The following is a 14497-nucleotide window of genomic DNA, read 5'->3' on the forward strand; positions in this document are numbered from 1 at the left end:
ACAAATCATGCTTCATTGACAGCATGGCCAATGTTGAATGTTTGTCATTTTAAACTTGGAAAGAGCCCCTTAATCCCAGATTTGGGACCATACAGCCACTCCATTGAATAGTAGGCTAGTGATTGCTTTGCAATGCTTGCAGTTAGCCACTGTCACGGATTCCTTCCAAACCACTGTTGTGACGTCACTATCATTAATGTGATGACTGCTATTTATCGAATAATTGCCTACTACGTTTAATTAATAATGTAACAATTAACTCATTAGGAATTTGGGGCACCACAGGAAAAGTTGTTTACAGAGTCACAATGTCCTTTCTTCCCTCTCGTCTTTGGTCAAATTTTCCCAGACTACTTTACATAACTAGCTGCAGACTGTGAATGTTTGGTCTAGTCTTTACCTTCTTCACTCGTCGAGAGTTCAAATCAAATCAAATTTTATTTGTCACATACACATGGTTAGCAGATGTTAATGCGAGTGTAGCGAAATGCTTGTGCTTCTAGTTCCGACAATGCAGTAATAACAAGTAATCTAACTAACAATTCCAAAACTACTGTCTTGTACACAGTGTAAGGGGATAAAGAATATGTACATAAGGATATATGAATGAGTGATGGTATAGAGCTGCATAGGCAAGATACAGTAGATGGTATCGAGTACAGTATATACATATGAGATGAGTATGTAAACAAAGTGGCATAGTTAAAGTGGCTAGTGATACATGTATTACATAAGGATACAGTCGATGATATAGAGTACAGTATATACGTATGCATATGAGATGAATAATGTAGGGTAAGTAACATTATATAAGGTAGCATTGTTTAAAGTGGCTAGTGATATATTTACATCATTTCCCATCAATTCCCATTATTAAAGTGGCTGGAGTTGAGTCAGTGTCAGTGTGTTGGCAGCAGCCACTCAATGTTAGTGGTTGCTGTTTAACAGTCTGATGGCCTTGAGATAGAAGCTGTTTTTCAGTCTCTCGGTCCCAGAGGGTCTTACCAATGAGGAGATGGGAGAGGCAGGACTTGCAGCACGATCTGCGTCAGAAATAGAACTGACTTACATTTTAGCCCATGGCAACCCAGACGCTCTTTGGCGCGTGTGGGTGCACTAATTGAATAATATAGATTTCTAAATGTATTTTGCAACGCTCGCTCACAAGACTCGAGCATTGTAGTCAGCCTATTACTCAAGAAAACAAAAAAAAGAACACGTTTGTATGCAGCTTTATTAACTCAATTATACATATATATTTTGTTTTTACATTGTTTGCAAACTGATATGTTACACGAATTAATGTACTGAAATAAGTAGGACATGTGACATAGAGAGTTGTCTATTCATAGTATGAGGCTAGTTTAACGACTCTCCATTGAAACATGCGGTTGATGTCAACAAACCTACTTCCAAAATAGATTACAATAATGAGATGTATCCACCAATCCAAAGAAATGGAAGGTTGGAGCTCGACAGCCCGTCGTGCCAATTTGTGGAGAACGACTCTCATTGTTGGGGCGGAGAGACATGTATCTTGTCAGTATATCCATAATCTTTGGTTTAATGAAGCTTTAAAAAAAATGTTTTTTACATAAGTTCCGGGTAGCACGGTTTCCGTTTTGTCCGGGGAATGTTGATAGTGGGACACCATCTGCATTTGTGCAGAAACTAGCTGTCTCATACACATGTTTACTTATTTCAAGCGTTTTATCCACAGAAGTACACTAACTAATATAAATGAGTTGTAAAGGAGACTCAAATGACTCTCCTTCCAAACGCAAAGTTGTGTATGTCTATAGTCCTCAATACACCGAGACATGCGACTCGCTATCAAAAGTCCCCAACCGGGTGAGTTGAATGGGAACGCTAGCTAGCTATGGATGCTCGCCAGAGAGGCAATACTTTGGTCATTATTTACAAGTACTGAACGATTTTTTTTTTACTCCGTGTCTCTAGGCAAGTATGGTGCATTCACTCATAGAAGCTTATGGTTTACTTCAACACATGAGGTAAGTTTACTTTGCATGTTTGTCAAAAATAAGGGATTGAGCTAGCTAACGTTAGCTCTGGCAGGGCGTTGTTCTGTTGCCCTCTACTCTCGCACTGGGTAAGTTTGTTAAATGATTGACTAGACTGTAGAATGCTGTATGGAGTGCACCTGGTGTCATTTCTCCAAAATAGGAAACAAACAACTTTTACCCCCAGTCTAGCGCTGACCAACGCGCATTATATTAGCATGCAGCTCGAAGTGCAGAACGCATGCGTATGGACCAAAGCTAGTGCGTTGTCTAACTATGTTGGCTAACGTTAGCTAAGCCATTTCCTTTGTTTAACCAACTGAACTTGGTACTTGTTTTACCTACATTATATGGACGTTTGAGAAGTTATTGCTATTATTTTTCGGTTAGAATAAACCAACTAGTTAAATAGCTAACCTTACCACCCTGCTCCAATGCCAGTACCACATTCTGAACTCTATCTACAGTTCTCGAACAATATGGATTAGAATCCTGTAAAGTAACTAAATACAAACTCAAGAACAGTCCTTCAGTATCTATGGTCCGTTCATTCTTTCAGTGTTGTGAAGCCCCGTGTTGCGACCATTGAGGAGATGGCCAAGTTCCACACAGACGCCTACCTGGAGCACCTCCACAAAATCAGCCAGGATGGAGACAATGATGACCCCCAGTCCGGGGACTTTGGCCTGGGTAAGAGGAGAGGAAAGAGCAGGATCTCTTTTACTTACGTTGACTCACATCAATCCAATGTATTTATAAAGCCCCCTTTTTTATATAAGCAATTGACACAAAGTGCTTATACAGAAACCCAGCCTAAAATGCCAAAGAGCAAGCAATGCAGAAGTAGAACCACGGAGGCTAGGATAAACTCACTAGAAAGGCAGAAACCTAGAGGAAACAGGCTCTGAGGGGTGGCCAGTCCTCTTCACGGCTGTGCTGAGTGGAGATTGGAAGAGTACATGGCCATAAAGGCTATATAGTTTTTCAAGATGTTCAAATAATAATAGATAACCAGCAGGCTCAAGGGAGGAGGGGAGGGGATTGAGAGAAGGGGGGGTTGAGGGGGAGAGAGGTATGTACATAGTCAATGGTAGGCTTCGAGGGGACTTCTACAGTAGATTAACCTATAGCTCATCTCTTGGCAGTAGTACTGTAGACTACTTTACCACTGACCTCAACCGAGAGTTTCTGAGCATTCAGTCAGCCCACTGACACCCTTAACAGATCACAGCAAAATCAGTCTACTTAAACAGAACAATACTCAATCATGAGGCATCAACGCCAAAGGAACGGAATAATATTAATAAATTCTATAGATCGAAGGAAAGTAGTGTAGAAACTTACTAAGAAACGATTAGGCAACAACAAATTCAATCCCTTCTAGACAATTTGGACAAAATGTTTCACTGTAAGAGTGAAGGTGTAGACCTTGCAGTATAAAACCTAAACAACTCCAGAGTGGTGTGTTGGTCTAAGGCACTGCATCGCAGTGTTAGCTGTGCCACAAGAGATTCTGGGTTTTGGGTCCAGGCTCTTATTTGAAATGTTTCTAAAAAATCCCCTATGGGGAAAAATAAATGGTAGAAAAACAATTGGAACCATTTCCCTGTTTGACCCCCCCTAGGTTTTATGGGTATTATGACACCTCCACTGTGGGGGTCTGTAAGGAGGCCTGTGTCTTTTGACCGTAGTGTACCTGTAGGTATGAATGACGGGACCAATTTGGAGAGAGATGTAGGAATATGTCCATGTAATGCTTTGTAGGTTAACAGTAAAACTTTGAAATCAATGACTGAGAGGGAAGTGGGAGAGTACATTCATGCAATGGTCTCATGCTAGCAGTAGAGGGTGCTCTAAATCTGGAAAAGAAAACGACACACCACCGGGCGAAAGGTTTACACGGCTGTTTTTGGCAACACAATATGGTTACATAATCAATTTACATTAGAAAACCTCCATTGATGCTTAAATATATACAAATGACAGATTGGCATTCCTACTGACAGAAAACACTTCACAAATTTACCCCATATGTGTCTTTCAGAATTAAGATTTTGGGGGAATCTCAATAGTAAATATCAACCAAGGGTGAATCTCAATTGTTTTTCCTTTATTGTATTGGTTCCCTGTGTCCTCTCTCCTTGTCTCCTCAAAGCCCATTGGCGCAGAATATCTTATGTGTTTTGAGAGGGAGGTGAGGACATGAGGAATCAAAGAAATATAATTTAGATTCTCCCTAGGTCAGCATGTTATCAACACTCTAGGGCTGTGGGTGGGAGACAGGAAAGATGCAACCCCTTTCTGTTGTTATTTAATGGGTTAACACTCCTCTTCTGCTAACCTTTCTATTCTAAAAACGTCTTAATCTCACCTTATCTCCATCTTTCCATTGATCCCTCCCTTCACCACCTTTCCTTTTCATTGTCTCTATTTATCTTCTGCTTCCTCCCTTTGTTTCTTCTCCACAGCTCTGTCTGGTTCTCTCTCTCGCTCTCTCTCTCCATATTATGTCAATATACAGTGTTTAACGATGTGCAAATAGTTAAGTACAAAAGCGAAAATAAATATGGGTTCTATTTGCAATGGTGTTTGTTCTTCACTGGTTGCCCTTTTCTTGTGGCGACAGTTCACAAATATTTCTGCGGTGATGGCACACTGTGGTATTTCACCCAGTAGGTATGGGAGTTTATCATAATTGGGTTTGTTTTCAAATTCCTTGTGGGTCTGTGTAATCTGAGGGAGATGTCTCTCTAATATGGTCAAACATTTGGCAGGAGGTTAGGGAGTGCAGCTCAGTTTCCACCTCATTTTTTTGGGCAGTATGCACATAGCCTGTTTTCTCTTGAGAGCCAGGTCTGCCTTCTCAATAGCAAGGCTATGCTCACGGAGTCTGTACATAGTAAAAGCTTTGTTTAGGGGACTCTTCTCCAGGTTCATCTCTCTGTAGATGATGGCTTTGTTATAGAACGTTTGGGAATCACTTTCTTTTAGGTGGTTGTAGAATTTAACGGCTCTTTTCTGGATTTTGATAATTACCGTGATCGCCCTAATTCTGCTCTACATGCTTTATTTTATGTTTTATGTTGTACACAGAGGATATCTTCGCAGAATTCTGCATGCAGACTCTCAATTCGGTGTTTCTCCCATTTTTTTGTGAATTCTTGATTGGTGAGCGGACCCCAGACCTCACAACCATAAAAGGCAATGGGTTCTATAACGGATGAAAGTATTTTTAGCCAGATCTTAATTGGTATGTCAGATTTTGTTCCTTTTGATGGCATAGAAGGCCCTTCTTACCTTGTCTCTCAGCTCGTTCACAGCTTTGTGGAAGTTACCTGTGGCGCTGATGTTTAGGCCGAGGTATGTATCTTTTTTCGTGTGTGTGTGCTCTAGGGCAGTGGTTCCCAAACTTTTAATGTCCCGTACCCATTCAAACATTCAACCTCCAGCTGCATACCCCCTCTAGCAACAGGGTCAGTGCCCTCTCAAATGTTGTTTTTTGCCATCATTGTAAGCCTGCCACACACACACACACTATACGATACATTTATTACTCATAAGAATGAGTGTGAGTTTGTCACAACCCGACTCATGGGAAGTGATAGAGCTCTTATAGGACCAGGGCACAAATAATAATAATAATCAAGTTTTGCTCTTTATTTAGCCATCTTACATAAATGTATTTGTTCATTGAATATTGTGAATAACTCTACCACAAGTTAATGAGAAGGGTGTGCTTGAAAGGATGCACATAACTTGCAATGTTGGGTTGTATTGGTGAGAGTCTGTCTTAAATCATTTTCCACACAATCTGTGGCTGTATTTAGTTTTCATGCTAATGAGGGCCAGGAATCCACTCTCACATAAATTGCAATTTCGATGAGGCTCTCTTGTTCAGATATCGGTAAGTCTTGCACTGTCAGGGCAATTATGGAAAAAAAGAAAGAAAAAAAAAATATATGGAACAGTTGAAAACCTCACGGGTAGAGGACGCCAATGCATTTTGCCCCCCAGGATAGGGAGGAGGATGGTGAGAAGCAACAAAATCCCCAAGAATCACTGAAAGAATTGCAGGCCTTGGTGGCGTCTTTTGGAAGGGCTGCCACCTCCACAACCACAGGCTCTTTGGAAGGGCTGCCAGAAGAAAGTTGCTTCTGACCCCAAGACACAGAAGCAAGCGCTTGGAGTTTGCCAAGTGTTTTTTAAAATTATGACTGGAAGAAGGCGCTCTGGTCAGATACAGCATTGGCATGTTTGGCGTTGAAACAGAGCTGCATACAAGAAGAGGCACCTCATACACACGGTGAAATATTGAAATATGGTGGTGGGTCAGTGACGTTTTGGGGCTGTTTTAATTCCAGAGGTCCAGGGGCACTGGTTAAGATTGATGGCATAATGAATTCCAACAAGTATCGGGAAATTTTGGCTGACAATCTTTTTAACTTTTAAAAATGTATTTAACCAGGTAGGCTAGCCTTGTGTTACCTAGCCTCAGTGCAGTGGGCAGCTGGGAGGAGGTGCTCTTGTTCTCCATGGACCTTACAGTGTCCCAGAACTTTTTGGAGTTAGAGCTACAGGATGCAAATTTCTTCTTGAAAAAGCTGGCCTTTGCTTTTAAATTATGACTGACTGCGTGTATTGGTTCTAGTTGGTTCTTGACTTCCCTGAACAGTTGCATATCGCGGGGACTATTCGATGCTATTGCAGTCCGCCACAGGATGTTTTTGTGCTGGTCGAGGGCAGTCGGGTCTGGAGTGAACCAGGGGCTATATCTGTTCTTAGTTCTGCATTTTTTGAACGGAGCATGCTTATCTAAGATGGTGAGGAAGTTACTTTTAAAGAATGACCAGGCATCCTCAACTGACGGGATGAGGTCAATATCCTTCCAGGATACCCGGGCCAGGTCGATTAGAAAGGCCTGCTCGCAGAAGTGTTTTAGTGAGCGTTTGACAGTAATCCGGGGTGGTCGTTTTTTTTTTTTTTTTTTACCTTTATTTAACCAGGCAAGTCAGTTAAGAACAAATTCTTATTTTCAATGACGGCCTAGGAACAGTGGGTTAACTGCCTGTTCAAGGGCAGAACGACAGATTTGTACCTTGTCAGCTTGGGGGTTTGAACTTGCAACCTTCCGGTTACTAGTCCAACGCTCTAACCACTAGGCTACCCTGCCGCCCCGTTTGACTGCGGACCCGTAGCAGATACAGGCAGAGGCAGTGATCGCTAAGATCCTGATTGAAGACAGTGGAGGTGTTTGGAGGGCCAGTTGGTCAGGATAACGTCTATGAGGGTGACCTTGTTTACATATTTAGGGTTGTACCTGGTGGGTTCCTTGACGATTTGTGTGAGATTGAGGGCATCTAGCTTAGATTTTTAGGACTGCCGGGGTGTTAAGCATATCTGGTTGCCTCTGCCAGAAGGCTGGGACTTGGCCATAGGTGGACTTTCCAACAAGACAATGACCCAAAACATACAAAAAACATACAAAACAAAATCCACACAGAAATGGTTCAGTGACAACAAAATCAATGTTCTGCCATTATCGATTGGTTTGGATCTCAATCCAATCGATAATCTGTGGGCTGAGTTGAAGAGGGCAGTTGATAAGCGCAAACCCAAGAATGTGAAGGATCTGCATAGAGGAATGGTCCAAAGTCCCTCCAAATGTGTTCCTTAATCTTGTAAAAAAGACTCCATGCTGTTATCCATGCCAGAGGTGGTTGCTCTAAGTACTAAATGAGGAGTACCAATAATTATGAAAGCTTGATTTTGGTGAAATGTGTTTGTATTAAATATTTGTATGATTTTGGTTGGTTCCATTGAAACATTAATAAAGTATAGTATTTCTCATGTGCATATTGAGTTTCTCTCTAATTATATTGTTTATTTTTTAAAGTATTGTTTGTGCTTTGCCAGTCAGGGGTGGCAGTAATTTTGGAGCCCACTGTAAATGGACTGTTTGAAAATGGTGAAAATTATTAAAAAAACTAAATGTGACTCGCGTTGTTATTTGGCATACCTACGACGGGGGTACGTGCACCCCATTTTGGGAATTACTGCTCTAGGGCAGCGGTGTCTAAATGGAATTTGTATTTGTGGTCCTGGGAAGTGGACCTTTTTTGGAACATCTGGGGTAGAGGTCGACCGATTATGATTTTCCAGAACCGATACCGATTATTGGAGGACCAAAAAAGCCGATATCAATTTAAATCGGCTGATTCAATACTGAAATAACACTTATTTTAACTTAATATAATACATCAATAAAATCAATTTAGCCTCAAATAAATAATGAAACATGTTCAATTTGGTTTAAATAATGCAAAAACAAAGTGTTGGAGAAGAAAGTAAAAGTGCTATGTAAGAAAGCTAACGTTTCAGTTCCTTGCTCAGAACATGAGAACATATGAAAGCTGGTGGTTCCTTTTAACATGAGTCTTCAATATTCCCAGGTAAGAAGTTTTAGGTTGTAGTTATTATAGGAAATATAGGACTGTTTCCCTCTACACCATTTGTATTTCATTAACCTTTGACTATTGGATGTTCTTATAGGCACTTTAGTATTGCCAGTGTAACAGTATAGCTTCCGTCCCTCTCCTCGCTCCTCCCTGGGTTCGAACCAGGAACACATCGACAACAGCCACCCTCAAAGCAGCGTTACCCATGCAGAGCAAGGGAAACAACCACAGGCTCAGAGCGAGTGATGTTTAAAACGCTATTAGCGCTCGCTAACTAGCTAGCCATTTCACTTCGGTTACACCAGCCTAATCTCGGGAGTTGATAGGCTTGAAGTCATAAACAGCGCAATGCTTGAAGCACAACGAAGAGCTGCTGGCAAAACGCACGAAAGTGTTTGAATTAATGTTTACGCGGCTGCTTCTGCCTACCACCGCTCAGTCAGATACTTAGATGCGTGTATGCTCAGTCAGATTATATGCAACGCAGGACACGCTAGATAATATCTAGTAATATCATCAACCATGTGTAGTTAACTAGTGATTCTGATTGTTTTTATACGATAAGTTTAATGCTAGCTAGCAACTTACCTTGGCCTGCTGCATTCGCGTAACAGGCAGTCAGTCTCCTTGTGGAGTGCACAAGGACAAGTTACCTGTACGGTTGCAAGATTGGATCCCCCGAGCTGACAAGGTGAGGATCTGTCGTTTTGCCCCTGAACGAGGCAGTTAACCCACCGTTCCTATGCCGTCATTGAAAATAAGACTGTGTTCTTAACTGACTTGCCTAGTTAAATAAAGATTAAGTAATGGTGTAAAAAAATGTTATGAAAACTTGAAATCGGCCCTAATTAATCAGTCGACCTCTAATCTGGGGCTATATGCTGCTGTAGGCTCTCCTTGGTTGGTGGCAGAAGCACCAGATCATCAGTAAACAGTATACATTTGACTTCAGATTCTACTAGGGTGAGGCCGGGTGCTGCGCACTGTTCTAGTGCCCTCACCAATTCGTTGATGTATATGTTGAAGAGGGTGGGGCTTAAGCTGCATCCCTGTCTCACCCTCCCCTCCGGGCCTGTGGAAAGAGATATGTGTGTGTGTTTTGCCAATTTTAACCACACACTTGTTTTCCCAGAAGTGGTTAGTCTATGGATTCTTAAATTACTTTGAGCTGATTTCTGACGTGCTGTTCCTTTTTCCATAGTGTATTTCTCTCTCTCCTCTCATATGTTTCCACTTCTTTTGCTTATTTACTTTTCTGTCATTTGCTTCTCTCTCCTCCTTTCACCAGGTTATGACTGCCCGGTGGTGGAGGGTATCTATGACTATGCTGCAGCGGTCGGTGGTGCCACCTTGACTGCTGCCCAGTGCCTGCTGGATAAGAGGGGTGAGGTGGCGATTAACTGGGCAGGAGGCTGGCACCACGCCAAGAAGTAAGGTTAAACTGTGTGTGAGGTGACCGGACAAGGACCAGGGTGACATGTTGATGAATGTGTTACCAAACCGTTCCTAACAGGAGGACACACTGAATTATGTTAGACATATATGATCATCTACACAGAAGGCCTCTAAGTCATTTAAAAGACAGCAATGCTTTAAGTATTTTCTGCGTCTCTCTCCTCTCTTTCATTCTCTCTCTCTTTCCCCGCTCTCTCTCGCAGGGATGAGGCATCAGGCTTCTGTTATGTGAATGATGCTGTGCTGGGGATTCTCAAGCTGAGAGAGAAATATGAGAGAGTTCTTTATGTGGATGTGGACCTTCATCATGGAGATGGTACACACACCCCTTTATCCTTTACCTGAATTCTCACATCTAAATGTGCATTGATATTGTGTAAATATTATCGCCATATGAGTACTGTATGTGGATACAAATGTTTTGCTACGGTTAATTGTTTTGGTCTGTCAAGGAACAAAATCATTGTGTTTTTAGAGAACAATGTAATGTTTCTCAGGTGTGGAAGATGCCTTCAGTTTTACCTCCAAAGTGATGACTGTGTCTCTGCACAAGTTCTCCCCCGGATTCTTCCCAGGTCAGTGGCTACATCTAATACAGTACTAACGACCTTTCTACTACAGTTGGAAATCTTCTGTGTGCGGGCCTCTCATTACTTTATTTCAGTATTATTGTTTAGCTTAGCACTGGTATTCTCAAGTTTGGGATGTGCATACCACCCTCCATTTCATCATAAGCTTCCTTTACCTGTGGTCCTTCCTCCTTGGGGGACCGCTTGCATTAAAACTTAAAACTGTACAACTAAAATCGGTGTGAAATCCGCTAACAATCTGAAATCAACCAACTAGTTTGAGAAACATTGATACATTATACTCCCACTCTCTCTCTGTCATAGTAACCCTACCATCCTGTTTTAGGTACAGGGGACCTGTGTGACACAGGGATGGGCAAAGGAAGATGGTACGCTGTCAACGTCCCTCTGGATGACGGCATCAAAGACGACAGATATTTCCACGTCTTCACCAGGTTGTTAAAGCTAGTTACTTTTTATTTACGCTGGTTATGACATAAGATACAAGTCATCTTTTAATGGTTAACACTATCAGCAACATCAGAGACATGCTGCATGTCCTCTGCTTTCTCAGTAACGGAGATTTACAGACCTAATAAGCTAGAATTGCATGTTAGTAGTTTTGTTGATACTCTGCAACCGTTTTTCTTGTTGCAGAACCGTGATATCGTCTTTGTATATCTTGTATGCTATGGAAACAACAATTTTCAAAGTCAAATGAAAACATTGTGTTCAGTACATAGTCTTAACTGTAACTGTCTTCTATTATAATTGTTGTGTTAATATTTAACCTCTGTTTTGATGATTGTTGTACCCATCAGTGTGATGCAGGAAGTGCAGGCGTTGTTTAACCCAGAAGCAGTAGTGATGCAGCTGGGAGCTGACACCATGGCTGGGGACCCCATGTGCTCCTTCAATATGACCCCTGTAGGGGTGGCCCAGTGTCTTGGCCACGTACTAGACTGGCACCTACCCACACTGCTGTTGGGAGGAGGTGGGTCTGACAACACACACACACACCAGGGTTTCTGTTAGCTGGTAATTGTCGGCTTTGGCTGAAAAAATACATTTTAAAGAGGGAGAGATTGAGAGAGGGGCTTTGGGCTACTGTTGATTGCGATGATGGAAGCCTTTTTCATTCAATTAAAACAAAAGTTAGAGAGTAGTCCCTTGTGAAAAGCCTACAACGGGACACGTTTTAATATTGAATTGGACAAAGATGATGAGAATGTTGGCGCTGCCAACAGCAGGCTACTGTGCAACTCGCTATTCAGGTAGGATGCCTTTTTCCCTCCGTTATTATTATTTTATACCATTGTTGTTATTGTAGGCCTATTTATTCATTTAATCCAGGTTTTTAAATGTACCAAACGTATTTTGTTTAGACTTCTTCTTTGGCTGAATTAAGTTCGATCTGTCTTTTTAATCGTGCTCCCTAGGTTAGAAGTAGGCCTGTTGTAAAATAAATATTATTACCATATTGCTGCTGTTTGTTGGGTAAGGTAGGCACTAGTCTTTCTTAGTAATTGCTGCAATATAGCCTGTTCCAAACTTTTGTGAAGGTTTAAGCCAGTTAGCATGCGTTTTGTTTTATTCTGTTGAGACATTTTCTTTGGCCAAATTAAGTTCCAACTGTAATATTGTGATTGCCGCAATATAATATCCTGCTCATATTTCCCCAATGAACAATTGCTTGACTTTTGATATTAACATAATAAAGTTTAAACTTTTGCAAAGGTGTGACTATTAGCCTATTATACTGCAGGCCTATTATATGAAGGCAGTGTGCCCAGCGCACTGAGGTGAGGATTTCTTTTTAAGTCTACCAGAATTAGTCCTGTAATCTAACAATATAATGCTTCTATTTTATTGGAAAAAATATTCTGAATAATATCTGTATAACAGACGCAGTAGCCTATCTGACAAGGATAAATAAATGCATGCCGCTGGCATATTTTGAACTCTCTCTCTCTCTGAGGCTAGTCCTAAGCTTCTTTTTTATATTTAAAATGTTTATATCACACAGTGGATGCCTAAGCGCGTAGGCTTATGCATGCAATGCCCTGATGCATTTAGTGCTCAAATCTCCAACAGGTGGACAATTATTGTTTAAGGAAAGTAAAATCAAGAAAACAATAGGCTATAAAGGGCCGGCGGCCATCTTTTATTAGAGGGAATGACTCTAATATGCTACACTTCAAAAACAGTGTTTTTGTCATTTATTATAGGCTGTTTTTGAGGACACGTAAATGTAATTAATTTGGCTGATAACCTCGTTTATTGATGGCGCTGGCTGTGTGGGTGGACGCCCTTAATGGATTACGCACCCAAGGCATATATGTATGACCGATCTCAAATATCCGATAAATAAGAATCGCAATCCTAACGGAAACCCTGACACACACACCGCCTGAATCCACAGCCCAGTGTCTACGCCACGTACTAGACTAGCACCTACCCACACTGCTGCTGGGAGGAGGCGGGTCTCATATCCGCTCGTACACACCGACACACGCACACTTACACAAAGACAACGGCACACACACATCTGAAACCATAGCCCAAGCTCCAGACCCCTCCGCCCTGTACCAGATGATACCTGTTAATTACACCAGTACAATGAAGCCTTTTTACTCACTACAATCCCTCTTTTTCCTCCCTCACTCTTTCTCTCTTTCCTCTTCTCTCTCTTTAGGTGGGTATAACCTAGCCAACACAGCCCGTTGTTGGACCTACCTGACTGGGGCCGTACTGAGACAAACACTGGCCTCTGAGATACCTGACCATGAGGTGAGAGTAAACACACACACCATACATAGCCCCAAACACACACAGCTCCTCACACAGACATGCACGCACAACCTCAAATACGCTGACACACACACCTTTCAGTCAGTCTTCGCTGAGTCATTCCCTCTAATAAAAGATGGCCGCCGGCCCTCAAAGGGCTTGTTTCCAGGTGAATCAGGAGGGATGGAGGGAGTAGGAGAGGAGAGAGGGGACAATGCCACTCTGTCCCCTCCAGACCTGACAGAGAGGGTCTCTGTGCTTCTCTTTCTCTCCATCTCCATCCCTTTCTTTATCTATGCTTCTCTATCAATCTCTGCCCTCATCTTTTTTTAGTCTTCTTAGAAGGACCTTGTGTGTTTTATTCCGGGGGGGGGGGGGGGGGGCTGGTTTCTTTTGGCAGAAAGGTTGGCGAATTCCCATATAATTACATCAGTAGAAAAATGGAGCAAATGAGGGATAGAGCTACAAAGAGAGAGATTTGTGTTCCATGTACAGTGAGGGGTAGTTATCTTACTCTCCTGAGACAAAGAGGGTCTTTCTGTAGTGTGTGTGCGCGCGTGCGTGGGCCATGATAAAGGCACCTTTTGTTTCTCCTCCACCAGGTCGGGCTGTTACATCATGTGACCTTTAACCTCATTAAGAAGGGGCTTACAGCAAACAAGTCTAACCAGCTGCTACAACACACACAGCCACACAAAATCAAATACCCCCAAAAGTCTCCCCTATTTTGACCCTCTTGCTCTGGCCATCAAAGAGTGGTATCCCTTTTCCGTTAAACACATACTCTCCACAGCCAGCTACCTCCTGTTATTGTGTGTCTCCACTACTACCCAAACAAAACACTATTTAACTCTGGCCTGCTGTGGTCTGGAGAGGATGAGGTAGAGAAAAGGATGGAGAGGGTGAGCAGGAGAGAGAGCGAAAAATGGCCAGAGAGAGACTTGTAGTAGTATCGTCGTGTGTGTGCGTGCGCCGGAGAGGAATATTTATCCACAATGACCAAGCAAAGTGAGTTTCTGAGAAGGGAAAACAAAAAGCACTTTGTTGTACCTGAGACTGAGGCCAGAGCTCCCCTCTCCTTCCCCAATAGGCTGCAGCTTTTTTGGGCTGCCAGTACAGCTCCTAACTAGAGGTCGACCGATTATGATTTTTCAAAGCCGATACCTATACCGATTTATTGGAGGACCAAAAAAAGACGATACAGATT

The 14497-nt window shown here is 42.2% G+C and overlaps 1 protein-coding gene across 1 annotated transcript in view; it reads left to right on the forward strand.

The window, feature by feature from the left end:
- The first annotated feature begins 1421 nt into the window (after window positions 1-1421).
- Window positions 1422-14497, forward strand: part of hdac8 (histone deacetylase 8) — a 37119-nt gene continuing 24043 nt past the window's right edge. The window contains exons 1-9 of the mRNA XM_036957748.2: window positions 1422-1851; window positions 1960-2012; window positions 2581-2711; window positions 9765-9906; window positions 10135-10247; window positions 10429-10506; window positions 10847-10955; window positions 11322-11494; window positions 13196-13290. Of these exons, the coding sequence (XP_036813643.2) occupies window positions 1741-1851; window positions 1960-2012; window positions 2581-2711; window positions 9765-9906; window positions 10135-10247; window positions 10429-10506; window positions 10847-10955; window positions 11322-11494; window positions 13196-13290 (1005 nt within the window). The 5' untranslated portion in view covers window positions 1422-1740. The remainder of the gene's footprint in view (window positions 1852-1959; window positions 2013-2580; window positions 2712-9764; window positions 9907-10134; window positions 10248-10428; window positions 10507-10846; window positions 10956-11321; window positions 11495-13195; window positions 13291-14497) is intronic.

This window comes from Oncorhynchus mykiss, chromosome 21, assembly GCF_057628025.1.
Source record: "Oncorhynchus mykiss isolate SJ-2025 chromosome 21, ASM5762802v1, whole genome shotgun sequence".
NCBI lineage: Eukaryota > Metazoa > Chordata > Actinopteri > Salmoniformes > Salmonidae > Oncorhynchus > Oncorhynchus mykiss.